Raw genomic sequence first — 26,314 nt, 5'->3', positions numbered from 1 at the left:
GTCCATCTGGGCCTGATTCACACTAATAGCCTTGATTTGTAGAGATGCATCTTCCTGCAAATGTCAGAAGTTGTGGTGTTTAAGCCTGAGTAAAGACTAAACTGACTCCTCGCAACTGGGAGGTCTGCAATCAAGCTGTTGTGCTTAACTACTGCACGGCCACGTTTTTTTTTTAGCAGGTAAAGCACCTGGACGAGTGAGGGGAATACAGCATCACTCCAGCCTTAGCGAACCCTTCTTCTCTGGCCCATCTGCCATGCTTCTATGAATAGCAGAGGGGGTCCTTCCTGTAAGAGCCCTGTAAGTTTAACTGAGACACGCCAGATGAGGTTTCACAGGACTTAAGATCCTCTGCATTCCCAGTGGTTGAGACAAGGAGTGGCTGCAGAACTCAGCGTGCTCCTCTAGTCCTACCATGGCCCGGACAGCAAGGCATCCCCTCTCTGCACTCCACTTCCTTTTATCTGTGGTCTGAGTAATGCCTACTCCTCTCTGCTCTCTTGCATAAGAAGTGGACTCTATCCTGAGGCAGCTGCAGGTCACTTCTTCGCAGTTTCCTGCTCTGCTGGTGATGTCTGCACATGTGGCAGGCATTACAGCTGTTTCCAGTTGTAAAATGGCGAGAGGAACCAGCTGCTGTCAGCACCCAGTCAACCTGATAGACAAAAAGCGGAGGGCTGATAATTAAGTCTTTCCTTGTTTCAGTTTTTGCTCCTTTTTGTAAATGTCTTAAAATGTGTTGCCGTTGGCTCCGTCTCCAAGGGCCCGCTAAAGAAATGTTTCCAGATTGTTTCATTACAGACGCAGCTCAGCCATAATGCCTCTCCATATGAAGTCAAAACAAATACTAGACAGCAGTTGCTTGTTAAGCATTTAGAAGATGGAAGACTTTTGGTCTAGTGCGGCCTCTGGAATGAGACTCTTTAAAATACCAGAAATACCAGGGCTTTTCTGCTTCATTTTAGAGAAAACAAAAGAAAAACTGTATTCGTACTCAAACCATGGTAACGATTATACCAAGAAGGTCAAGCACCTGTCAAAACTGAAATTCTATATCGTCTGATATTTCTCTGGAGAGCCTCTGAAGGACATTATAGTCTAAGTCATGATTGTTTTTGCCATTAAATATAATCAAACTGTCCACTATTATTTCAGTTTGGGTAATCTTTGCTCTGAGTTTTGGAATGACTCATTTATGAGCTGAATCTCCTGTAATCCTAATGTGTTGCTGTCTGGCCTCATCTGGCTTCTTAAGTTTTATTCGATTCCACAGAACAGCTGAGAAACAGCCAGCCATTTCTGTCCGTAAATAATCCAACACATTAGTCAGGTTTATGCTGTGGAATACACAGTTAAAGTGTATTTCTAAAACAAAGGCACCACTGCTTTCTATTCAGAGGAACAAGCCTCGTGATTCATGAAAGCTGTGTTGCAGGTGGGGGATTGCTGCTTGACAGACTTCCACAGTGAGAGACAGTCCTCTGGGAATACATGCTTGAGAGTGCAGAAAACTGTATGTTATCAGTTTGACAGTTGCACTGTTTCACTTTTCCTTTGTTTAGGCAAAATCCCTCAGAGGAATACTTTTGCGATGAAAGAATAGTCCGAAGACAAAGAGCAGCCTGCTGCTCGAGCAGGGAAGGGGTTGGTGGGGGGGGGGGGAAGGCACAAGTGCGTCCTTCCTGTCCTCGTCCTGTCTTTAAGTTGAGAGGCGATCCCCGACAGTTTGCATTTGATGGATCCCAGCCTCACCCAGCGATGAAAGTGTCTCCTCCAGCGTGACATGTTGCTCTGTTTTTCTCCTGCTGTCAGGTTTTAAAGTGGGTAGAAGAGACGGTTCAAGCCATGAAAGTCCACCTGCTGTCCTCCAACCATGACAGTGCCCAGGAGAACAAGTGGGAAGTGCCCTTCGACCCCAGCCTTCGAGAGGTCACCGTGTCACTCAGTGGACCAGCTCCACAAATCGAGCTCAGAGATCCTTTCGGTAGACAACCCATTATTACTGTTTTCTTTCTTGCTATATTGATTAACAATATTTTCAGTGCACCCAAATAAGGGAAGATAATCTTACGTTGAAAAGCTCCTGTTCTTGTGTTGTAGGTCGTGTAGTTGGTGAGGAGCAGGGCCTGAAAGAGCTGTTAAACATCCCCAACTCTGCTCGTGTCGTCAACCTGAAGTTTCCCAGACCTGGGGCTTGGAAACTGAAGGTACTGCTCTGCTGAAATAGCCATGAATATGTTTCTTTGACTATTTCAAGACAATGGCCTAATTTAATGCTTTACTTTCTTTCTATAGGTGAGCTGCAGTGGTCGCCATACTCTGAGGGTCACAGGAGTCAGCAATCTAGACTTCCGGGCCGGCTTTTCCAGTATACCCGTTTCAGAGTTCAACCACACCAGAGGGAGGCCAATAAAGGGTGCCGAATATGTTTCTGTTAGCTTCTTTATTCTTATTTGACTGAAAACATGTGCAGACGACGACTTCACGACATGATCTGTCTTTGTCACTCAGGACTTCCAGCCCATGTTTTGCTGAAATGTACAGGCCTGAAGCCTCCTGGTCTGCTAAGCCATGTGGAGCTCATGTCAGGCTCAAGCCGCTCCCTACGCACGATCCCCGTGCCTTTGCCCTCTGACCTCGGCCAACAAGGACTGTGGAGTCTCCCGGAGTTCCGCACCCCCTCACAGAGCTTCTTCATCAAGGTGACGGGCAAAGACGAGGAGGGCTACCGCTTCCAGAGGCTGTCCAGTGTCTCCTACACCAATGTCGTTCCAGGCAAGACATCCCCCTCACTGCAGACACATCTCGCCAAAGCCACTCAGTAGTGCAGTGTCTCTCACACCTGATCAACCTTCCTGGTGACCTTTATTCTTTGTTTCCTCCCTTGTGTAGATCCCCCAGCTGTAAGCATGCCTGATGTGGTGAAGGGCTTCTACATGCAGCCCGCTGTGATTGGCTGCTCGGTGGAGAGTGACATTCCCTACAGGCTAATATTCACCAGAAGTGGGATTACACTGGGAGAGGAGAAGTTCTTTCAGTGAGTCTTTCCTCTGTTAGCTCGGCACTCTCCAACATTTGGCACATCTTCCGGATTCAGATTCCTTCAAATGCTTCAGCTTAATTCTCCCATTACCTGCTGTAAATAGGCTAATTGGGTCACTCACTACTCTAACCAGTGAGCATGTCTGTAAAGCATTAGTGCTGTTGTTGAGTTTTATGGGCTCATCTGTCAGGAAACATGTATACAGTCAATTTTGTAAACATTACATATTTGATTGTGTCATCTTAAAAAAATTAACAAAGCGCCTATTCTTTCTCTGTGTTGACGCTCTGCTTTGAATTACATTCATGACATGAAGCTGACTTGTGGTGAAAACTATTTTTTTTTTTTGTGTGTGTGTGTGTACCAGTGATGCTAATTGAATATGACGTGAAATGGGATCTTGTTGCTATTGTTATACTCCAGTCAACGAACCAACCGTGTCTTTGTATCAGGGGTTCTGCCGTGGCATCATGGGAGATTGCCCATGCGTCAGCTGAGGATGAAGGCCTGTATGAGTGCATAGTGCAGAGCAGTGCAGGACAGGGACGTGCCTTAACACAGTTGACTGTTAGAGGTATGTTACACACACATGTACAACAATGCAAGCTTACACACCTCCTGAGTCGTCTTGCTTGCATGCATCACAGTCACAGCAAGGCTTTGAAATAAGTTCCATCCATTCTTTGTCTTAGATCCATGGCTAAAACACTGACACGATACAAATCATGCCAGCGCAAACGTTTGTATTTAAGAGTAAACTATTTCTGGACTTGTTAGTTCACCGCTGATAACACAAAGTTTGATGGTTTGGTTGTGTTTCCAAACTAAAACAGAGCCTCCTCCGGTCTTGAAGCCCGCAGTGAATGCGACTTCCTCTGTGGGAGGTGTGGCTGTGCTCTCCTGCCAGGTGGAAGGCTCCATGCGCCACAACTTGACCTGGTACAGAGCAGGTCGTACCATCCGGGCCCGTGCGGGGAGGGTGATGTTGCTGTCCGACGCGTCCCTGCAGATCAGCGAGGTGCGGACTCAGGATGCTGGGGAGTACCACTGTGTGGCCACCAATGCCCACGGAGACAGTAGAATCACCGCATGGCTTCTCGTCCCAGGTACGACAGGAACGATACCCTGCAGGTCATCTGCTTAAACACTTAACACTCCGAGGGCCTCATAGCTCCTCTCTGGCCCCCATCATCTGTTTTCCATAACCTCCTCGCTGTCAGATTGAGCCACTTCCTAGTCAAAAAATGTTCATCAACAGCGAGAACTAATGCTTGTTGAAAAGTGTGGCTTCTACTGTGGGCACACTTTCAGATATTTGTAATGGATTTCAAAAATAGCCAATTAAATGTAAAAATTCTGTACCAATGATGTCAGACATAGTAAGTGCTGGTAATTTCATTGTAGCCCACATTGTTAGAAGTCTGTTGTTGTTAAACATGTAATGGGGAAGTTGTAAATTACATCATGCAGCACTGACAAGGCCCTGAGTCACCGACAGCATTTTGCCTCTGTTTGACTCCAACTGTAGAGGCTCCTTCTGTGGTAGTTCACCCTCAGGGCCAGGCTTTCTCCCGAGGGGACGAGATCCGCCTCGTCTGCTCGGCGTCTGGCTCCCCTCCTCCCCAGCTCTTCTGGAGCCACGGAAACATGTTCCTTACTAATCGGCCGAGGTAAGGGAACTCTCAGGCCACTCAACACCTCCGGCACAGAGGACTCAGAGAGTCATTACATTCCACTTTAACTACATGCGTAATTGCCACATCTTGTTTGCATCACTTCGGATGTAAAATCCTTTTTCCAAACCACAAGGACTTAATATGCCTGTGTAAAATACATATTCAAAGAAATATTTCTCTCATGATACCCAAGAATGGCAGAAAGGGTTAGAGAGGAATTGCCGTTTTACATCTGCAAATATAATCACGAAGAGTCAACAAACATGAATTTTGTGGATTGCATGATACAGGTTGAGTCAAGACCAACATGGAGTTCTGACCATCAGAGGGGCCCTCCCAGAGGACGCTGGGGACTACACGTGTTTGGCAACCAATGAGGCTGGCACTGCCTCTCAGTCTGTGTCACTTACTTTTGCAGGTAAGTCAAGTTATTGCAACAGATGTTAAGGGTGCCATTGTGAAAACATGCTGTTGTTGGAATGATCCTTTTTACCATTTGTAGTTTTTTTTTTTTTTTTTTTTATATATACGTCCTGAAGAATCATTTCTGGTAGCATTCATTTGAAGACAATTTTTTTTGTCTGTGTTGTTGACTATTCTTCAGAAGCATTCGTTTTCAATCAGTGTGTGAACGATATCCAGTGTGAGTTTGGCCACAACAGACTCACACAACAGAATATTTCTCTTCTTGTTTTGTGAGTGCTGACAGTTGTAGGCCTGAAGTTTCAGTCATGGCATGTCAGCTAGTGTTTGAAAGAAACCTCAATACTGATGGACTGTGGCAGCCTCTTCCTGGGGCGTGCTGGTCTTACACACACTTTTGTCTCTGAATGTCATTTTTAAGAACATTGATCTGTCAAGGCAGCGAGAGCCTTGTGAGATAGATCATCTCATCTTTTCAGCTTGGCTGTCTGCCTGTTCCATAGAGCATCTGTCTCTGCTCTGTTGAGACTGAATGTGTGTGAAATGTAAGCTTAGTTTTCTATCTTCACCTCAGGTCTTTTCTGCAGCCTTTATTGATTCAAGCCAACATTACTTTGCTGTTTAAAAATTGAATGCACAATCAAATTGCTTCGTAAGCTTTCTTTTCTGTCCCCCAGAGATGCCTAGAATATCAGTGGCACAGCATGTCGTACTCGTGTCTGTTGGTGGTGATGTGACCCTGGAGTGCCAAGCCACAGGCATTCCTCCTCCTCTTGTCCACTGGTTTAAAGGTAAGTTAAGGTTAGAAACAATGTGTACATACAAGCAAATTAGGAAATATCTAATAAGAGACCAATGGGCTTGTTTTATGTGTGTTTCCAGGTGAGCTTGAGGTGGGCTCCGCTCCTTTCGTTGAGCAGGATGAACACCACGGGACCCTGCACATTAAAGGGGTGCAGGAGGTCGACGCTGGTCAGTACAGCTGTGTGGCCAGCAGCTCTGCTGGAACCTCCGCTGGCACCGTCAGTCTGGAGGTTGGAGGTGAGACCACACCTTGGTGTTCCATATAAAGCTTATTTTTCTCTCAAAATTTACGAAAAGGAAAATTCACTCTCCCCTTAACAGCGGGCCCATTGTTCTCGGAGGCACCGGTTGACGTTACAGCTAACGTAGGGGAGAATATCACCCTCCCCTGCACTGCCCGAGGTTTCCCGCAACCGATGGTGACCTGGCGCAGACAGGACGGCAGACAGATTCTTACAAGGACAGACAGCCACAGTAGAACAATGCAGCTGGAGAGCGGACATCTTCTAATCCAGAGTGAGTTATCAATGAAACACTATCGCAGCACAGAGCTTTGGTCTGCAGTGCAAGCTAAAACAGCTTCATGGTTGCCTTGCACTGACTGGCATTTTCTGAGTGATTATATATAGAAGAGGTGCAGCCTTTCATATTACATTCAGCTTTTCTTAAGAGAGGGGGGCAGCAACAGAATGCCATTGCCATCAGTAAAAGTACAGTATGTAGTCAGTATATATCACAAAACATTACGTGTCTATCCTGCTAAAATCACTTCTTCTGGTTGGTGAAAGACTTACCGAAAACAAAAAGTACCACATCACCTTACTGCTGTTAAGTATTTCTCCTTCATTGTGGGATTGTATTCCCATCAGGGCAAAGAAGAATTTAAAGTTGTGAACTCTAGAGGCCTTTCAGACTGCAATATGACTAATCTTGGCCACTGAAGGTGATCCTTTGTGCTCCTGAGACTAAATGTTTATCGTGTGCGTAATATTTTATTGGAGAAGACCAGACATATGTGCATGGGCTGCTTCTGTCACTGTTTCCATTTCTGGCTGCCATCTGACCTAATTACCTCAATCTGTTGCAGATTACTTTTTTTTTTTTAACCTGCCATTGTTTTAGAAAATGTCTCTATCCATATTGTGTTACGCACAAATTCCACCAATCCCTCGCCCTTCTGCTCCTCACTTTTTGCTTTAATGCTTAATGTCTTTTCATCAGCTATTGAAACATAGGCCTGACTATCCAAACACAACGTGAATCATATGTTGATGTTCCAACATGTAATCTCGAGGGAATTTACTGAGTGGGACATGTGTGTTAGGGGGCTGGCAGCTGAGGCAAACCCATTAATCCCGTTATTTTCTATTTTTAACTCTTAATTACAGCACAGTCTTACTATTATTAACTGCTATCAACATGGACTTATTGTTTTCTTTCTCAGCAAGATTGGAGCTGGTTTATCTCGGATGTAAAGACTGTGCTGTGTTTCTAAAGAAGTTGATTTGAGTTTGCTCAGTGTCTGTTTCCTGTGTTTGACTACAGGTGTCTGGCTAGATGATGAAGGGCTGTACATCTGCGAGGCCAAGAACCAGTTTGGAACCATTAAAACAGAGGCCAGAGTTGGTATCACTGGACTGGGTAGGCTTGTCTAAGCTCTCTTTTCTTTCTGCACTACCATACATTTTAGAAACAATAGCAGCAACTCCAAACAGACTGTGGCCTTAAAATACATACATTTTCTTTCCATTTATGCTCTGACCTTTTCCTGCAGAGCCCCCTCTCCTGGCCCAAGGTGCCCCAATCATCACCACTGGCATCGGTCAGTCCCTCAGTGTTCCTTGCATGCTGTTGGATGGAATACCTCTTCCAGAAAGACACTGGTCCCAAAATGGAAAACCTGTAAGACTGACTAGTATTTAGCTTTCAAATGCATACAGTATGTCTTACAGATAATCTCCATGTTTCTGTGTAACAGCTGTTGCTTTTCTCCTGCACAGGTTCAGCTGAATGGAAGGATGTTCTTGAGGAGTGATGGCAGTTTGTACATTGAAAGAGCAGTCCCACGGGATGCTGGGACATATGTCTGCACTGCTGTGAATGTAGCAGGCTCCATGAACATCACAGTCAGCCTGGAGGTTCACGGTAAGAGCACATGTTAAAGGATATGTCAGACATGTTGAGATTAGGTGTAAAGAGCAATACCTCACCCAAGATGGTGGTGGTATAAATCTTCTCATCTAACTGTCAGCAAGAAAGCAAAAAGGTAACTATTCCTTTGAGTTCCAATTCCTGAATTCAGTTTCTCAATGCTAGAGACACTGGCAGGTTTGGACAGTCAGGTCAACTATGTGCTGACTCAGCATGGAAAACAACATTAGGTCTATAACTTAATCTGCTGTCATCATAGTGAGAGGGTTCATTTATTGCATGCTTTGATGAAAGGGTCATTCTGTTCATAGGCGCATAATGACAGGCCAGATTACGGTTCATCATCAGTTTGTAATGAAGAAATACCTTGAGCGCTGACACTGCTGGCTGGCTAAGACTAGTGATAATTCTGTGGGCACCCTTCTTCACGACCAGTCAAGCAGCTGTGTTTTCTGACCTACTTCTTCCACAGTGCCTCCTGAGATCAACGCTGGTCCATACCACTACATAGCCAATGAGGGCGTAGCCATCACACTATCATGCGAAGCCAGCGGAGTTCCCAAGCCAAAAGTTGTGTGGTCCAAGGTAGGATGTTACACTCGTCAAAATCTAATTTTCTTGGTGATTGCTTTGGCTGCATAGTTCTTATTCCCACTACATTATCTAGTGTGGATCACACTTGGCATTAATTCACCTTAAATGCTTGTTGAAGTGGTAGCTATATCAAGCATGTTACAGTCAAACAAAAGATCAGCATGCAGTCCTGCAATGGTGATGGGATCTACAGTTTTCTACTGGAAGTGTTGAGCCAAACCAGCTTTTAATGTAATCAGCAGTAGCATAATCACAGTGACGGTAATGGCCACCATCTTCATCTAATAATGCATTCTCTTAAGATTTACTACTTAAACTTAAATCATGTCAAAAAAGAAAACATCTGGTATCCGTGGCTGTAGCAGACCTGTAATAAACCCATCCAATCATTTCATTCCGCTTGCATGAAGTGATTTGATGGCCTACCTATGTACCTGCCTGCGTGCACTCTGCCTGTGCACTCATTGAGTTGAATACGGTTAGTGATGATGGCGCTCTCGTGGACTCCAGCAATAGTCAGGCAGTGAGCATTTGTGTGCTATTGGGGAGTTTTGGAGGGAGGCCTAAAGTTTTGATTGGTCACTTTGAAAATCTGACTTACTTTCGCTGGTTTCTCCAAAGTTGCCTACCCCAGCTTTACGCCACTATCTATCACCGAATGAGGTAACTCAAAGGAGATTGCGCCTATAGCCCATTGATGAAAGCTCTTGCATTTGTGGTATTTCAAACTGGGTGTCTGGAAAAAATCCCAAGCAGTGATCTTTGGGAAGTAAAATCCCAAAACATACCTGCAATTACCACTTATCGCCATAGGTGTTGATAAAGAAATCGAAAAGGAGATCCTCAAGGTTGTCACTTTAAGATAACATTTTATTTAAAGAATATATATATATATATATATATATATATATATATATATATATATATATACATTTTCCTACTAGCATATTAATCCCACAACATGGTTTCTCCCTCTGGCCTTATTTTTCTTAAAATACCACCAACAGTAACGCTTTGTATTTCAATCAAGATTTGATTTAGGTTGACCAGGAAGTATAAAACCATGGCAACCGTACCATATTAGTGCTTGACTATGAGGAATCACTCAAGATTGTATTGTATGTAAGAATCTATTTAAAACATTTCTTGCAGCACCTTCCAGTGCAACACTTGAGTAAAAAAGACATCACAAGGAGAAATCCTCAAAGATTATATGCCACCAGGCAGAACCGCTGTATCAAATCACTCCAGAATAAACACCCCACACTATTACAGTCAGCTTCACTGAGGGGAGTCAATATACATATTGTTGAACTGAGCCAGTTTTTTTTTCCTTTCTTTTTCCCAAATATTTTCAGAGGAGTACTCGAGAATGGAGTACATTTTCTTTTCTTGTCAGATAAAAGTGAATCTGTAAAAGCAATTTTATGTTCAAAGCAAGTGCATGTGCAGCAGGCTGCTCTCTTGTTTCCGTGCATTGGGGACAGAGAGTGAGTTACTGGCATGCTCTGTAATTACATTAGACATCAAAGGTTGGGCTGTAAACCTTAAACCAAGCTTAGTGTCCCTGCGCTGTTCTGTGGACAGCTTTTATCTAAAGTATATTCTGTCCGGTCTTATGCCTGCTGTTCCTCCAGGGGAGGCAGCCTCTGCCCAGGGACCACTCCTCTCTTTTGTCCGACCCTGATGGATACCTCCTCATCCCCCACCCTACCAATGAGGATGCAGGCATTTACATCTGCACCGCCACCAGTCCTGTGGGCTACGCGAGCCGAGAGATCCAGCTCAGTGTCAACAGTAAGGCAAAAAATTGTTACACCACAGTCACCCAAACATATCAGTGTTTGGTTTAGCAGAGGCTGACATCTGTCTACACAGACTGTATGATGTTGGACTGTATGATAAATCTTCCTGTTCAGGGAAGGTATATACATGGTATTCTTACAACTTCTTTCCCTGTTTTCCAGCCATGCCTAAAATAGTGGGCGTGAGTGGCCATGACAACACAGTGAAGATGGCTGCAGAGGTGGGCACAGAGGTTGTTCTCCCATGTGAAGTCCAAGGCAGTCCCTCTCCACTTGTCACATGGAGCAGAAATGGACATCCAATCCCCCCCGTCACAGCTGGGTAAGAGGAAGTCTTACCTCATTCTGGAAATGATGGAGTAAAATAGTTAAACATCTTGTAACAACATTTCTCACCATGCCTTACATCTGACTTAGCTAACATCTGACTCAGCTTTTACAAGGGTCACTGACTGAAGCTAGCTGCCATTCAAAGCTGCTGCTAATGTTTGGAGTTAATTTGGTGATGATTTTTGAAGGGCAGCTAGGCAGAGACAGCAACAGTCTGCCAGAGGGAGATGTGTGCGGGCTTCACTGGTTGAATAAACTGAGGAGGAACATCTGGTCTAACATGGTTCGCTGATTCCCGGCTTTCATGTGTGGTCATTCACTCTGGGTGCAGACAGACTGGGGACAGATGACAGACAGACTCTCTGGGCTAGACACCAGACCGAAAGGTTTTGGGGTGGATAGAAGAATGACGGAGTGGGCTGAAAGCTGCGGTGACTCAGATGCAGTATGACTTGTGTGGGGCCAGGAAGAAGGAAAGGGGTGGGGGTGGAGTGGAGTGGGGGGATGCCAGGAAGAGGGGAGGAAAATGAACTGACAGAGGAAGAGATACAAGCCCTGTCTGCCTGATGTTCAGATTCCCTGGGGTGCTTCAGCAGTAAAACAACATGCTGACTCTTTACTAGTCCTGTCTGATGAGAATAACACATCTCTGTGAACAGCCCCCACATAAGCCCTGGCTTTGCATATGCAGGACCTGCAGAAACAAGCACTCTGTGAAGGAGGGAGATTTATTCCCTCCAGCTACACTCTGTGGGGTCAGAGGAAATGACCAGGGGTGCTGATTGTTGAAATAACTGAAATCAGTGGGCAGTAAGATTTCAGCTATAGCTATGTAATAGGCTTGCACTAGCAAAAAGATGGAGGGTAGGTCAAGACACAAAGCTAATCAACCCTCTGGGTTTATTCCCTCTACACGTAATCCTGATGAGGCCAATTTATCCCAGTTAGTCTTTGTGTCAGACTGTGTACACAGATGACTTGACACCAATGTGGGGTGTGATGGATGGGCGGCAGGGGTTGTTTGTGTCTTGTGTGCTTGACCTTGTGTCAGCCTTCACTCTTGCATTGCTGCGCTGCAGTCTGAGCAGCTCCGATTGACCACATTTGGTTCCAATGTTAGATGTTGCTGCCTCTCCTAAGGCTGTTGGAGGAGGTGGGGGAGCGACATTACACCATATGTGCAGCTGAAATAGAGAGCTCTTTGTGCTTCAAGCTCATTCCCACTTACACAAACATGTTATTGTTAAAATTCAGTTGCTTAGCAGACACACTTATCTAGGATAAATCACAGAAGTTTGTTTACATCTGAGCATATTAAGCATTTATACAGCTGGATGGCTTCTGGTGCTATTCATGTTGCCACACGCCCCTTTAAAGTTGCTGACCTACATTTAAGTACTTTTAACCTACATGCGCTCGTGTTTTTGCTACAAATCATGTTGTTGGAGTGGGTGGCAGTACATGTGTTCGTCTCCATCTGTCTACTTGTTTGTCTGTGACAAACATCTATAACTGGAATGGATGGTTTGGCATACATTTTGCTTTCCTCATGGATGTTCTCAAGATAACGGAGATCTGTGTAACCTTCCATGTGACTCCACCATCAAGACGACCTTTTGATTTTCAAATCATCTGTATTTTCTGACCCCTTGGTGAAAAACACACAATAGCTGCTGTGCACATTTCTGTGCATTGATTTTTTTTGAGCCTATGACCTTTTCTATTTTGACATCACCAGTTCAAACTTTGGTTACCCTTTCACACTGTAATTACCCTGGACAATGGTAACTGTGATAACAACTCGTAAGAACTCACGAGGGAGAGTACGAGGCCCTGGCTAAGGTCCAGACTCCACAAAGTGCTTTCTTGTTCAGAGCTTTAATCCATCACTAGATCCATATATCTTTCAGACAAACAACACAAATGCAAAGACGCCATCAACAGCCTCCAAATGTATTTCAAGTCTCTATTGCTGTCACTATTTCTCATGCTTTGTTTTGTATTTTGAACTTAACTTAAAATTGCATTTAAAGTAAAGAAAACACAATACAAGGGATAATGTAGCGTTATGCTCCATTCTTTTCACAAATTGCTCAAAATGTGAACATATTATCTAATTAATCTACATACTAATGAAGCACTTTATCAATGTGCTTCTGGCTGTCGCTGTACTGGGAATTCACTGTCTGAATTTGTTTTTACAGGAACTGTTTTCATCAACTCATCTCCTACTAAAAATAGTAACAGAAGCAAAACTGCAACATGAAACTTAAAATGCTCACAGACTATCAAGGCTTACCAATACTATAAACACTGGCCAGCCTTTATACATATTTATCTGCTCGTATAGATTCATTCATAGTATTCATTCTCAACAATGTAAATGGAACACTAGAGGAAAATATCACTTCAAAACAGGAACGCTTATCTCCCAAAACACAGTGGCTGTAGTTCTTCAGTGACTCATAAAGTGTTGCGTTTTCTCCATCCCTCTGCCCTTGACCCCTAACCACTCTCCAGGTTCACTGTCCTGTCTTCAGGCTCTCTGAGGATCACTGATGTGCGCCTGATTGATAGTAAACTGTACACCTGCACTGCGGGAAACCCAGCAGGCAACGTGTCCCTCAGCTACAATTTACACATTCAAGGTAACTCTATGCGGCTTCATTAGAAAGTTCTTAGAAACTTTAAAAGTTATGTTTTCAAAATGCTGTCAAGTTGATAGATTCCAATTAGAATACGCCTCCTCTAACAAAAAATGTGAGATTTGTAAATAGAGGTGTTTAAGAGATGTGATAAGACATGCATTTAGGATGTTTGTTTTTGTACTCAGCTAAGCCTAGAATTCAGCCAGCACCTTCCCTCCTGAAGGCCCTGATTGGCCAAAGAGTGACTCTGCCATGTGTGGTCCAAGGACAGCCAAGCCCTGAGGTCAGTTGGTTTCACAATGGACGTCCTGTTGGGGTCAAGAACACTACGCCCCTCAGGATCCAGCAGGTCAGCCTGACTGACCAGGGCACTTACCAGTGCGTGGCCAGGAACAGCGCTGGACAGGAGACCTTGGAGATCAAGCTGGAAATTCTTGGTGAATATCTGCGGTTCAGCTCTTAAAACCCGTTTTGTTCATTTTGAGAATAATTAACACAACTCTGCAGTATAACCAGCATATTGTGAATTATGTAAAACCTATTTAAACCATTTCCTAGCATTAGTAATATGAAGATTTATATATACTGACAGTGTCCCAGTTTTAGGCTCTCCCCTGTCTATCTAGAGGTACATTCTCATGAGGCACAGTAGCTACATGCTGCATGAGGATAAGGTGTCATTTGTACTAGAAAATAAATGTTTCATTCGGCAAATTGTCCTACCACATCAAAAATTGAAAGTGTTTATAATTGTTCTGAATGGCTACACTCAAAGGCAAGGAGTTAAAAGCTGACCTTCATAGCGGGGGCGTACATGAAGACAATCATAGTGTTGCACTCGGCTATTCACATAAATAGTGACAGATTTTGTTGCAGTAGTAGAATGAAAAGAAGACAGCTAGAGAAATAAATTCAGACCCTGGCTTCGTTCCCACCTCCGCACAGCTGGCCATTCATATTGTGGAGTAGGTGTGGATGCCACATTGTCGCATTCACACAGCCCCACCCATCTAATCCGGCTTCGATAAGGTGTCTGGGAAAAGGTTGTTCAAAGCTATTCAACCATCTGACAAGCACGTTCTGACAGAGTATCCTCACCCCTGAAGCAGTCCTTTAAACCTCTATGAACTTGTGCCATCACTTATGGGGTGCCACAGAGGTCTGTTCTTGATCCATTACTATTTACTTAATACATAGACAACATTATTCTTTCTAATCATTTCTTCAACATCCACTTCTAAGCAAATGATAGATGTATAGGCCCCTGGTTCCACCCCAACCCAGGCTCCTAATGATCTTCAGCCTGCCTTTGATGCTTTCCGGATATCAAAACCCTGAAATGCCAAGTTCATGTGTATGTACTAACCATGGCAGAGCTAGTATATAAGTTACATATATTTTCTATTCCACTTGGAGCCTTTAAAGCTGTATCATCCTATGTTGTTGTTAGTTTTATTAATTCTCTTTGTCACTTGATGATTGGCCAGAGAGTACAAATTCTCAAATCTAACACCCACATCAGTCCCTCAGATGCTCTTAAGGCTTCTCACTTACTCATTTACCTAAACTGAAATCTCCATCATTAATCTGTTTAAAATTGATTTCACTTTGGGATTTAAGGGTCCCTCTATCAACTGCCCTTGCATTTGAACAAGCACATAACATGTTTTTCTGTCCTCACAGAGGCCCCATCCTTTGCAGAACCCGGAGATGCCATAATGGAGAAAGTAGCGAACAGCAAGGTCATCATCCCTTGCCCTGCTAAAGGTACGAAATGATTCACAGTTGAGTTAGGCTCAGACAGACCGAAAAGAAAAGGGCAATCGAAGGTCTGGAGTTTCGAAGAGACACAATTTACAGTGTGTGAATGAAGTTTTTAGAGCCTAAAAACTATGTGGGTTGTGGGTTTGTTTTTATGACACAAGAGAAATTTCCACTTTAAATGTAGGACAGATATGCGTATTTGTGCACCATCAAAGGATTGTTTCACTGTGAATGTAGACTTTTATTTGCCAAACCAGAAAAAAAGATCTTTGCCATCTTAAAAGGCGTATCCTCTTTTTATCGCAGCACCCAGATGTACACTGTTCTCTCTATATTTTAAAACCTCTGTGTCTGTCTGAAACAAGGTAGCATCCTGGAGGGATGTAGAAAGCTCCCTATTTTATCAAAACACAGTGAGTGTCTGGGAATATCTGCGGGTGCACTGATGGATACTTAATGCTCTGACAGCCCATGCAAACAGGTATTGTATTGTGTGTAGCTGTGTCATGGTTACCAGCATGGTGAGAGGAGGTGAGGGCCGTGTCCAATGTAGAGCAACAGCTGGGACATCAGCCTGCATGTTGCCTCAGTGAGCAACATCTGTTTTCCTCTGCATTGGAGCCTACTGGGAGAGGAATCCTAATTACAGGCTGCTGCTTGCAGATGAAGGACAGATATGTCTGAGGCGCACCTTGAAGCACAGGAACAGGAGGATAAAGCTACACTAGCCCTGATTCCATCCAAGTCATACCGGCAGCCAGGCAGACTGTACCTGGCCACAGAGGGCTCACACGGAAATGCTTGATGCTCTAGACATCCTAGAGAGGCAGCCACAAGCAGGAAACTAGGATCACCTCATTGTTCTCTTGAGATCCATCTGTATGAGGGAGATAAAGTGCAGTCTCTGCCAGAAGGATATTATTAATTCACCAACAAGCACATCACATTTGATAGATGTAATTATTTGAGAAACACATGGAAGAGATAATCTATGACTTCGTCAGCCACAGCAAGTAAATTCAAAGTCTACTAATGAGATCTGTTGACATCTAAAACAGAACATCTGCAGGCATTTCCTCCCAGCAATGAGATAATGAATTTGCTTAGAGCTCCTTAACTGTAAACATGTGTTCAGAGAGGCAACGGACGATAACATCACCTTTTGCTGGTGCTGCGTCTCATTTGGTTAGTATTTTTTTGGATTGAGGAAGGGCGCAGTGTTTGATTTCGCTTCCGGGTCTGTGGTGTTTGTATATGTAACACCTCTGTAAATAGACAGAGCCATGACATTTGGATCACTCTGCTGCACTGATCTTTCTTTGCGACTTGCTGGTTTGTCCTGTTGCTTTGGGTATGAAATTCTCCGTCTTTTCCCCCATTCCACCTTTCTCCATTTGACCATTATCACATCTTTCCCACCCAGTAATCCACAGAACGCATCTGTTTCAGGCTCCTGAGTGTACGCACCAGTGCCTTCGAACTGCTGTTCGACCACTCCTATTTTTAGTGCTCAGGACTGTGTCTGGCAATAAATCTTGATGCTAGTGTTTTAAGCCATGCATCTTACATCTCTCCAGCATACTGTGCCTTACTTTTTAATGTGACCTTGAAGTCTTAAGCTCGCAGGCTACAAGGACCCATTTTGGCAATGTCTCCCCTGCTCTCCCGCTGTCCAGCAGATAAATGTAGAGCCATCTTTTTTTCTAGTCTGGGCCGCTTGCCCATTAAGTTCCCCTGTAGAGAAGCAGAGAGATGGAAGTAACTTTTCTTTCTGTCAGATGTGATCAATAAAGCTCAGTTTATACTCCCTCATAATCCCTTTCTTGTCTCCGCACATGCAGGTACACCTCATCCCAAGCTGCGCTGGTTCAAGAATGGCCTGGAGATACAGCCTGAACAATCAGAGCTTTCTGTGGCGAGGGATGGAGCTCTCGTAATTAGAACAGCGTCTGCCAGCCACAGCGGGGACTTCAAGTGTGTGGCGACCAATGAGGCAGGCTCTGTGGAGAGAAAGACTAGGCTGAAAGTAAATGGTGAGAAATGAGTTACCCTCATTTTTTTCCTCCTAACAAAATACCTTTAGCTGAACTCAAATATAGTGCAAACTCAAATCTTCCTTTTTTCCTTTTGTACTTCTGTAGTTCCCCCACAGATCCAAGATGACGGGCAGCCACTGAACCTCACTGTCACCTTGAAGCAGCCTCTCACTCTGGGCTGCGATGCCTTTGGGATCCCCTCCCCTACTATCACCTGGACTAAAGATGGTCATCCAGTGAGTTCTTTCACCCTGAATTGCCACTTTCAGTTAATGTAAAACTTGGGCTGCATGTTAATATATGATATCTAGCTGTACAATGCCATCAAGTGGCCATTGCTCTAATTACAAAAAGACATCAAGGATGCACTAATCTGATTTTTGTACGACTAGGTGGACAGTCCTGGGGTGTATCTGCAGAATGGGAACAGGCTGCTGAGAATCTACAGAGTTCAGCCAGAACATGCAGGCAGATTTGCCTGCACAGCTCAAAACTCAGCTGGAGAGGCCCGGAGAGAATATCACATTGTTGTGCAAGGTGAGCTCATAAACCAGCTGTCACTGGCTGACACTGGTATTTAGTATGTGAAAGAATAGAGGGGGGAAAAGGCCGATGTAAGGATACCTACTCCATCAAGTACAGAGTTAATAGGGATGTTTTTCTCTTTTTCTAAAGTTTCTTGGAACAGTGGTCTAAAGCTCCCAAAGAACTGTTTAATTAGACTTTTGATAATACAGTTAATGTAGCATACATCCTGAAAGCTGTCATTCCACCAACACCTTCAAAGACTATCCATTACAGTTAATGCAGATGATCTCATTATGTCCCTCCTTTAATATATCTGTTTTAACCTCACAACAGTGATTTTGAATTTGAAGTGATCATTATCTCATTCAGATTTCATAAATACCAAATAGTGTATTTCTGGTGTATGTGCACATACTTACAGCTCCGCCAGTGATCTCAGGAGCATCCCGACTGCAGGACTTAACTGTGGTACTGGGCCAGGAGGTGGAGTTTCAGTGTCGGGTAAGCGGTCGACCAGCACCCAGAGTGGAATGGAGCCGCGACGGAGAGTAAGCATCACTCTCAACAGTTTAATAATGTGACATTCAGCACCACACACCCATAGCATTGATTTGATCCACCACTCCTTCCTCTCTTCAGGGTACTGTCTCGTGACGGAGACCCCCATGTTGAGTTTCTGGAAGATGGCCAGGTGTTGAAGGTGAAGTCAGTAAGACTGAGGGACCAGGGGCTCTACCAGTGTCTGGCCAGTAACAACGCAGGAACTCAGATGCGCCAGTTCAGACTCACAGTGCAAGGTCTCTACTTTATCTAAGACACATACACTTGCAACCACACTGGTCTGAATTCAGCTTGTACTCTCATTTATTTTCTTTCTCCACAGAAAGAAATCTAACAAGGAAGGCAAAAAAAGTCCTTTAAAAGTCATCAGGATATTGAGTGTTGTCTGTCTTTCTCCCCAGCTCCCCCCACCATCAAGGGCCCCAGTGAGACCTCAGAGGTTTCGGTGGTCCTGGGTTTCCCCACAGTCCTCCCCTGTGATGTTGAGGGCTCACCCACACCCAGCATCACCTGGTTGAAGGACAACCAGCCCATCGTGTCCAGTCCCCAGTCGACATACACCCGTGGCGGACAGGCGCTGCGACTGGGCTCAGCACAGGGAGACAGCGCTGGCCTCTATACCTGCAGGGCCACGAATCCGGCCGGCACCGCCATCAAACATTATTCTCTGAGTGTTCTGGGTAAGAGACATCTATGCCACTTACACATTAAAGTGGGTGAGACAGAACTTTTAATGAAACCCCTGTTTTTTTTCATCAGTCCCACCACAGATAGAAAGCGACTCTACATCCTTAAAGTTTGGTGGTCAGGGAGAGAAAGTACGGATCAATGGGAGTTTAACTCTTTCCTGCCTGACTAAAGGTTTTCCAGAGCCCACGGTTAACTGGTTCAAAGACGGACAGGTTGGTGTTTCATCCTTACAAGCTCTGCATCTCTTAAAACCACAAACACGTACTTCTAAGGTGAGAGTAAAGTTGTAATCTCTATCAGCCTCTACTGGCAACCAGTAAGAATTGCAACGGCCTCAACATAATTTACATCCTCTTGCACAAGCCACCTCCACCCTCCAGGTTTTTGTGCTGTGAGTGAGCCAGTTCATCATAACAAAGATGTAGAAGAAGAATCCAGGGATTTGAATATCATGTAAAATACTGTAATGAAACTGCTTTGCCCTGTGTGTTTGTTCCTTGATCTACATGTATTTTTATGTGCAGCTTAATATTGTTAAGCTGCAAGAATATCTTTTTTTTCTCAGGGGGCTACGTATTGTCTTATTGCATGTCTTTTTTGTAAAACACAATACAGGTGGGAAATTGTGTTTTAAAAGCCAGACATTTTATCCCTTGCCAAATGTTTTATTGAGTTAGTAGTACTTGTTATCTAGCCTTTCAAACCCACATCTGATATAGACTGACTACAACACGATATCCGTTGATGTATTTTCTTTGTCTTTAGTTGCTGACTGGAAACCTCCATGCCGGTCTTCAAGAGAGTGGCTTCATCCTCCACATAGAGAACGCCATGCTGTCTCATGAGGGGCAGTACACCTGTGTGGTCACCAACTCAGCAGGAGAGGACAAGAGAGACTTTCATGTCACCATTCAGGGTGTGTTGGGTAAAATCTGCGTATGATATAACCAAATCAGTATCATGATTGGGCGTTCAGTTCAAATTGAAATGCCAACTGCTTTTCACATACTATTTATAAGGTAAATTATTTGGTATAGTGTAGATTTTTTATTGTATAATTAAAATGTTTTGGAATAAATCAAATCTTCAGTAAATAGAAAGTGAACTGACCCAAAGATGCTCTTGTCTTGCTAGTTCCTCCGATCTTTCACCGGGTGACTAACAGAGAAGCAGCCTGGGGTCTCGGACACGAGGATGACGATAATGAGGACATGGTGGAGAAGCGGGAGGTGGTCCTGGGCCATCCAATCAGCCTGTCCTGTGAGAGTAATGCCATCCCCCCTCCCAAGCTCAGCTGGTACAAGGATGGACGAAAACTCACCTCTGCCGATGGAGTGGTACTGCTTCCAGGTCAGAGGGAACTCCTTCCTGTGTGATCTCAGTTAAAAGCAGTAGTGTGGTTGTTATCTATGACGGGGGCATCACATTCATAGATAAGTCTGCTGTTGTACGTTTGTCCTTTCAGGTGGACAGGTGCTACAAATCACCCGAGTGCAGAAAGAAGATGCTGGAAAGTTTACATGTCAGGCTGTTAATGAGGCCGGAGAGGATCGCATGCACTTTGAACTGGAAATCTTAGGTAAGCAAGCACTTGCACATAATGTAGTTGTGAATAAAACATATACATAATATGCAATAAAATGTGTTTATTTGGAAATGATCCAAAATCATTTCTGATACGGATGTCTGTTGTGTTTACCTCCTCAGTCCCTCCTGTGATCATGGGGGCATTAGAGGAGTTCATGGAGGAAGTGGGAGCAGTGGTCAACAGCTCTGTGGTCCTTCATTGTGATGTGACTGGACAACCGACTCCAGTTATCTCCTGGCTGAGAGGCAGGCAGCCGGTGCACACAGACTCACAGCACCAAATCAGTGAGGATGGGACTCGGCTCCAGGTTAATCATTTGACTTTGAGACAAATACCAGCTTGTAAACAGATCTAACCGTGACATGTTATATTGGGGAATAACACTTCAATCCCATCTTTCAGCTCCTAAGTGTCCAGGTTTCAGACATGGCTGGCTATTTGTGTGTAGCTGAGAACAAAGTTGGAACAGTTGAGAAGCTCTTCAGTCTGACAGTCCAAGGTAAGAAAAGTCCATAAGGGCTTTACCACTACTGTATATTCAATTTCCCATCAAGGGGACCAATACATGTGTTTTGGGTTATTTATAATATATGTTATCGGATTTCCTTTTTTTTGATTCGTCTTTTAAGTCTACAAAACATTGTTGTATCTCTTTCAGTGCCTCCTAGAATAATTGGCGTTAAGGAGGAGGACGTTAGTGTGATTGAGGGCCACATGGTGTCAATGCTTTGTGACGTCCAAGCGTACCCTCCTCCAGAGATCACCTGGACCAGAGATGGGCAGGTCCTCCACTTCAACACCGGTATCCACATTCTGCCAGGTCAGATCACGGCCACCCGTGATACCCAAATAATTCTTAAGTCAGGAGCATTTCCTTTGTTTGAATCTAATAATGGCCCAGATGGAACATTTCATATCATAATATACTGTATCTATATATTATAGGCGGCCAGATGCTTCAGTTGCCCCGGGCAAGACTGGAAGATGCTGGGCAATATGTATGCACAGCCACCAACTCAGCAGGCCAGGACCAGAAGAGCATTCTCCTCAGTGTTTACAGTGAGCATACATATGGTGACCCATCTGCACAATTCAGCTACATATACAGATGATCAAATCTCAAACATGGTCTTGGCTGAAAAAAAATCTGTTTACCGCAAGCCAGCTGTGGCCGAGGATAGTTCAGGAGTGAATCATAGCGATTCTGAATGAATCAAACTGAGATCATGGCCCTGTCTTTATGTGCTTCAGTCCTGCCCACCCTGAAGCCCCGTCTAGATGTCGAGTCAGACTTGATCACCCCGCAAGTTGGCTCCTCGGTCACCTTGCGATGTGAAGCACATGGTGTTCCTGAGCCTGAGGTCACATGGTACAAGAATGGGCTGCAACTGGCCGCAGGGAACGGGCTGAAGATGGATCCTCACCAGCTGGAGATCATAGGAGTTCAGGTCAGGAGAAAATGCTTTTACGTCATACGTTTGAGGCTGCAAACAAAGTCTTTTAAGGACTCAAAGTGGCTTTTGACAGTACTGATTTTCAGACTTTCCACACAACATAATTACCTGTTTAAGGCTTACGCACATTCATTCCACAAAATACACAGATTTGAAAAGACTAGGAAAACTGGAGACTTGACTGCATTTGTGGTGCAGCACTGGCCCTTTCTCTGATGATGTCTATTCTAAGTTGGTTTACCAGATTTAGAATGCATGCACCAGCTAGCATAGCAGGAAGGAGACACTTTTTTGCCTATAGCTTGTACTCAAGATGCACCCTCTGTCACCACACTGACCTTCTTTTTTGGTTCCTAGATGGCAGATGGTGGCACCTACACATGCAAAGTATCCAATGTGGCTGGACAGGTGGACAGGGCATTCAGACTGACCATTCATGGTGAGAATATCTCTTCTATCTAACACTTTAAACAACTTCGTTCAAAAGGGAGTGGTTTTATTCTTCAAATATATGTCCACAGTTCCACCTGTCCTGGACGGGCCTCTGCTGGAGTCCCTAAACTACACCCTTGGCTCCCATGTGGCCTTGCTGTGTGAGGCCTCAGGGGTCCCTGTGCCCAGCATCACCTGGCTCAAGGATGGAACTCCTATTGGTAGGAGGGAGGCAATGATAGTGGGATTGGAATAGTATGTGCCATGTGTGACGGCGAGTGTAAGTGATTGTGTTTGCTGTCCAGAGAGCAGTCTGCAGTGGCAGTGGTCCGTTCGAGGGAATAGGCTGGAGCTGGGGCCCCTCACTCTGTCTCATGCTGGAACATACACCTGTGTGGCCAAGAACAGAGAGGGACACACACAGAAAGACTACACACTCACAGTGCAGGGTAAAGAGAAATAAAAAAATTAAGAACAAAATGATACTCAACCTAGAAAATTCTACATTCTATTCATAAAAGTAGTGATTTTCGGTGGCATTTAGCTGTTATCTTTGTCCTACTTAGTATCGCCTACCATCTTGGACTCTGAACGCCCATCTGATGTGAGTGCACCCATGGGCGAGGAGCTGACCCTGGAGTGCAGAGTAACTGGAATCCCCACACCACGTCTTAGCTGGCTGAAAGACGGAGTGACTTTAGACGGATCAGACGCCCGTCACATCACGTAAGTCATTCACATTCTCCATTTACTGCCAGGGCTTTAAATGCACACAGAATGGTATGAAGCAACAGTACTGATAATACATTTTTCTACACAAGCATCACATGGATCAACGGCATTCCCTATAGATTTGGAAAATAAGATATGAATCATCGTCAAAGATAATGTCCATGAGCGAGGGATGTGTGGACAGACAAATGGAGTCGTTTATAGTCTCTTGGCTAATTTCATCATGAAGAGCAGCTGTTTTTCAGCTGTTCAGCAGCTTCTGTGGTCATTGCAACTGAATCAGCCAGAGAAAGTGTGTGTGTGTGTGTGTGTGTGTGTGTGCGTGTGCGTGTGTGCGTGCGTGCGTGCGTGAAAATCGTGAGACGATGATGATAATGATGGGAAAATAATAACGTTCAGTGAAAATAACAGGGAAAATGGATCAAGTAGCATGGTGTTAATGTGAAAACATCTGTATTTGTAACCTGGCAGTGTGACCTCGGATGGCAGCACTCTAACATTACTGAGGTTGACTCCCGAGGATTCTGGGACATACACCTGTTTGGCTGTCAGCCCGGCTGGACAGGAGAGCAAAATCTACACCCTCTTCGTACTAGGTCAGTTTGAACATTTTGCAGATGTGTTTCTGTGTTAGTGTATATGTTTCTGAAGATTTGTATTCATTTGATTTGACTCGTCACAGTCCCACCATCCATCTCTGGTGAGACCACTGTCCCCAGAGAGCTGCAGGTCACACAGGACAGTGTTGTGACTCTGGAGTGTCAGACAGCAGGAAACCCTCCCCCTCAGATCAGCTGGCTGAAGAACGGACGTCCTCTGCTTCTCTCTCCTCGTACACGCCTCCTATCTGCTGACTCTGTGCTGAGGTCAGTTTAGAGAGAGAAAGCCAAATACAAACGAGATCAATGGTAAAGAGATTAAATGTTTATAGATGAGATAATGCTAAGTGTTCCCTTTTCCTTTATGAAAAAGGATTTCCCTTGTCCAGCTGTCTGACTCTGGACTTTACACATGCGTGGCACGCAGTCGAGCTGGTCTTGCCGAGCTCAGTTATGATCTCCAGGTCCAAGGTACAGTAATAACATACCACGTACTGATTTTCCCTTGAACAGATCTTTTGGATCTGAGGGTTTTATTCAGATGTTATGTGTGTGTGTGTGGTCCGCAGTGCCCCCTGGTGTGGATCAGGTTGAACCAGTGGAGCCAGTTACAGTAGTCCAGGGGTCCTTGGTGACGTTAACCTGCGAAGCGCGCGGCGTTCCCCCTCCGACACTGAATTGGTTGAAGGACGGCCAGCCACTTTCTCTTCACCGCAACTTGCTGCTGGATGGACAGGAGACACGGCTGCAGCTGCCTGATGTAGCGCCTTCAGATGCGGGCCTCTACAGCTGCGTGGCTAGTAACCAGGCTGGAAGCAGCACAAAGAGCTTTAACCTCACTGTGCTCGGTAATCCCAAACACAATCTGTATATTAAATGTAAAGTGTTAAAGAGTGTAAACTCCTTGAACCACTGAGCCAAAACACTCTGCTTTTTAATCCAGAGCCTCCAAAGATATCCAGCTCCAGTTCTCCAGAAGAGCTGACCATCGCAGTAAATAGTCCACTGGAGCTGGAGTGCTCGGCTGTGGGAGCCCCACCTCCCACCCTCAGCTGGCTCAAAGATGGCCGCCCTTTGGAAGGAACTGACATTGTTCAGCAGGATGGACACTTTGTCAGGATACTCAAAGTTCAGGTAAATTACAAACGGACAATATCTGATGATATTGCAAATTTAAAGCTGCAGTAGTCAATTCATACATAGAGTAGCTGTGAGCACATGCACTATTTAGAATAAGGAATAATTGTGTAACTTTCTGCAACGGTATTTTCAGGATAAAGCAGGTTGCTGAGGTTTTTAGAAAGCACCTAATGTGCCTGTTGCAGCATTAACATGTCCAGTCTTTTCACAGAAAGACGAAAGGCATGTGAAATGAAGCTAAACGATTATGTTTACTTGTATGTAATGCAATGTTCTTAATAGGTTGTTTATATGTGAGGTGTACATTATAGCTATAAAAAATATGCACAAAAGCATGAGCTTTAATCTGTATACCTAAAATCAGATTTAAAAACAATTGCAAGAGTGAAGTTTTAACAGGATCAATCTACGCAAATACAGCATTGTTATGCAAGAACCACTCAAGCTGATTAATGTTGTCTCTTTAAAGGTTGAGGATGCAGGTCTGTACACTTGCTTGGCCAGCAGCCTAGCTGGAGAGGATGGAAAAAACCACTGGGTCCGAGTCCAAGGTGACACAAGCTGTTCTTTCACGTTGTTCAACTTGGAAGACATACATCATGCCCCCCCCTCTCTCTCTCTCTTAACTTCCTGTCTAACTTGCACCTGGGACTTGATGGATAAAGCTCTGTGTACATTCTAAAGTAATAATCGGTGTTTGCACAAAAGTAAAAACAGACTTGGTCTGGCATTAACATTTTCCAGCTACGGTCATGCACAGTTATGCACGCAATATGAGGTATATACGTACATTAAAAAGCCATTTTCATGTGTGTTGATTGATGACACAGACCTCTTTGATTTATGATACATTGTGCAGCATCCTTATCCAATTTCACCATTTGTTCTTGCTGGAATAAAATGGTGCCTCTTGAAATATAATAACACGCAATGCTGTTGAGACATACTGCTGAGATTAATGCTCCAAGTAAAATTCTTAAATTCATGATGTAAACCTCTTTCTTTGGATTGTTACGACATACCCAACTCAGGCAACATTAAATCATATGTAGTGAAACACATTTTTACAGCACATCCGTCTTTATAAATTTTGCACTGTGTGGAAAGCTAAGGATGTATTTTTCAGTGCAAACACAAGGGTTGGCTTCTGATCTACTGCCTGACTTTATCTCTTCCACATGTTTTTAAATAGCAGCACTTGTAGGATGAATTGTTCGTCACATTATTCAATCTGGGTGCTTAAGCGTGTGCCATCACTGTAAACGATTTGTAAATTGCCTGAGTGAGGTCCACCGCTTTGTAACCAGTGGTTGTGT

General features: G+C 44.3%; 1 protein-coding gene across 1 annotated transcript in view; it reads left to right on the top strand.

Annotated features, from left to right (window-relative positions):
- The window catches only part of hmcn2 (hemicentin 2), a 42,968-nt gene that overhangs the window by 4,949 nt on the left and 11,705 nt on the right, over window positions 1–26,314 (top strand). Inside the window, exons 5-50 of the mRNA XM_031849673.1 lie at window positions 1,813–1,984; window positions 2,101–2,207; window positions 2,296–2,416; window positions 2,512–2,775; window positions 2,893–3,037; window positions 3,496–3,617; window positions 3,877–4,149; window positions 4,572–4,713; window positions 5,010–5,137; window positions 5,820–5,933; window positions 6,025–6,183; window positions 6,268–6,462; window positions 7,492–7,587; window positions 7,721–7,848; window positions 7,947–8,091; window positions 8,570–8,682; window positions 10,329–10,488; window positions 10,659–10,818; window positions 13,347–13,474; window positions 13,660–13,911; window positions 15,158–15,241; window positions 17,080–17,271; window positions 17,380–17,510; window positions 17,667–17,811; window positions 18,224–18,350; window positions 18,442–18,599; window positions 18,765–19,043; window positions 19,123–19,265; window positions 19,819–19,969; window positions 20,188–20,403; window positions 20,519–20,632; window positions 20,761–20,948; window positions 21,044–21,140; window positions 21,300–21,461; window positions 21,587–21,700; window positions 21,893–22,089; window positions 22,453–22,534; window positions 22,617–22,748; window positions 22,833–22,976; window positions 23,094–23,253; window positions 23,731–23,855; window positions 23,942–24,125; window positions 24,232–24,329; window positions 24,428–24,706; window positions 24,802–24,992; window positions 25,468–25,549. Of these exons, the coding sequence (XP_031705533.1) occupies window positions 1,813–1,984; window positions 2,101–2,207; window positions 2,296–2,416; window positions 2,512–2,775; window positions 2,893–3,037; window positions 3,496–3,617; window positions 3,877–4,149; window positions 4,572–4,713; window positions 5,010–5,137; window positions 5,820–5,933; window positions 6,025–6,183; window positions 6,268–6,462; window positions 7,492–7,587; window positions 7,721–7,848; window positions 7,947–8,091; window positions 8,570–8,682; window positions 10,329–10,488; window positions 10,659–10,818; window positions 13,347–13,474; window positions 13,660–13,911; window positions 15,158–15,241; window positions 17,080–17,271; window positions 17,380–17,510; window positions 17,667–17,811; window positions 18,224–18,350; window positions 18,442–18,599; window positions 18,765–19,043; window positions 19,123–19,265; window positions 19,819–19,969; window positions 20,188–20,403; window positions 20,519–20,632; window positions 20,761–20,948; window positions 21,044–21,140; window positions 21,300–21,461; window positions 21,587–21,700; window positions 21,893–22,089; window positions 22,453–22,534; window positions 22,617–22,748; window positions 22,833–22,976; window positions 23,094–23,253; window positions 23,731–23,855; window positions 23,942–24,125; window positions 24,232–24,329; window positions 24,428–24,706; window positions 24,802–24,992; window positions 25,468–25,549 (7,099 nt within the window). The remainder of the gene's footprint in view (window positions 1–1,812; window positions 1,985–2,100; window positions 2,208–2,295; window positions 2,417–2,511; window positions 2,776–2,892; window positions 3,038–3,495; window positions 3,618–3,876; window positions 4,150–4,571; window positions 4,714–5,009; window positions 5,138–5,819; window positions 5,934–6,024; window positions 6,184–6,267; window positions 6,463–7,491; window positions 7,588–7,720; window positions 7,849–7,946; window positions 8,092–8,569; window positions 8,683–10,328; window positions 10,489–10,658; window positions 10,819–13,346; window positions 13,475–13,659; window positions 13,912–15,157; window positions 15,242–17,079; window positions 17,272–17,379; window positions 17,511–17,666; window positions 17,812–18,223; window positions 18,351–18,441; window positions 18,600–18,764; window positions 19,044–19,122; window positions 19,266–19,818; window positions 19,970–20,187; window positions 20,404–20,518; window positions 20,633–20,760; window positions 20,949–21,043; window positions 21,141–21,299; window positions 21,462–21,586; window positions 21,701–21,892; window positions 22,090–22,452; window positions 22,535–22,616; window positions 22,749–22,832; window positions 22,977–23,093; window positions 23,254–23,730; window positions 23,856–23,941; window positions 24,126–24,231; window positions 24,330–24,427; window positions 24,707–24,801; window positions 24,993–25,467; window positions 25,550–26,314) is intronic.

This window comes from Anarrhichthys ocellatus, unplaced genomic scaffold (genome assembly GCF_004355925.1).
Source record: "Anarrhichthys ocellatus isolate YVR2014 unplaced genomic scaffold, GSC_Weel_1.0 scaffold9, whole genome shotgun sequence".
Lineage (NCBI taxonomy): Eukaryota > Metazoa > Chordata > Actinopteri > Perciformes > Anarhichadidae > Anarrhichthys > Anarrhichthys ocellatus.
The sequence above is the reverse complement of the archived record's forward strand: the minus strand, read 5'-3'. Positions and strand labels throughout refer to the sequence as shown.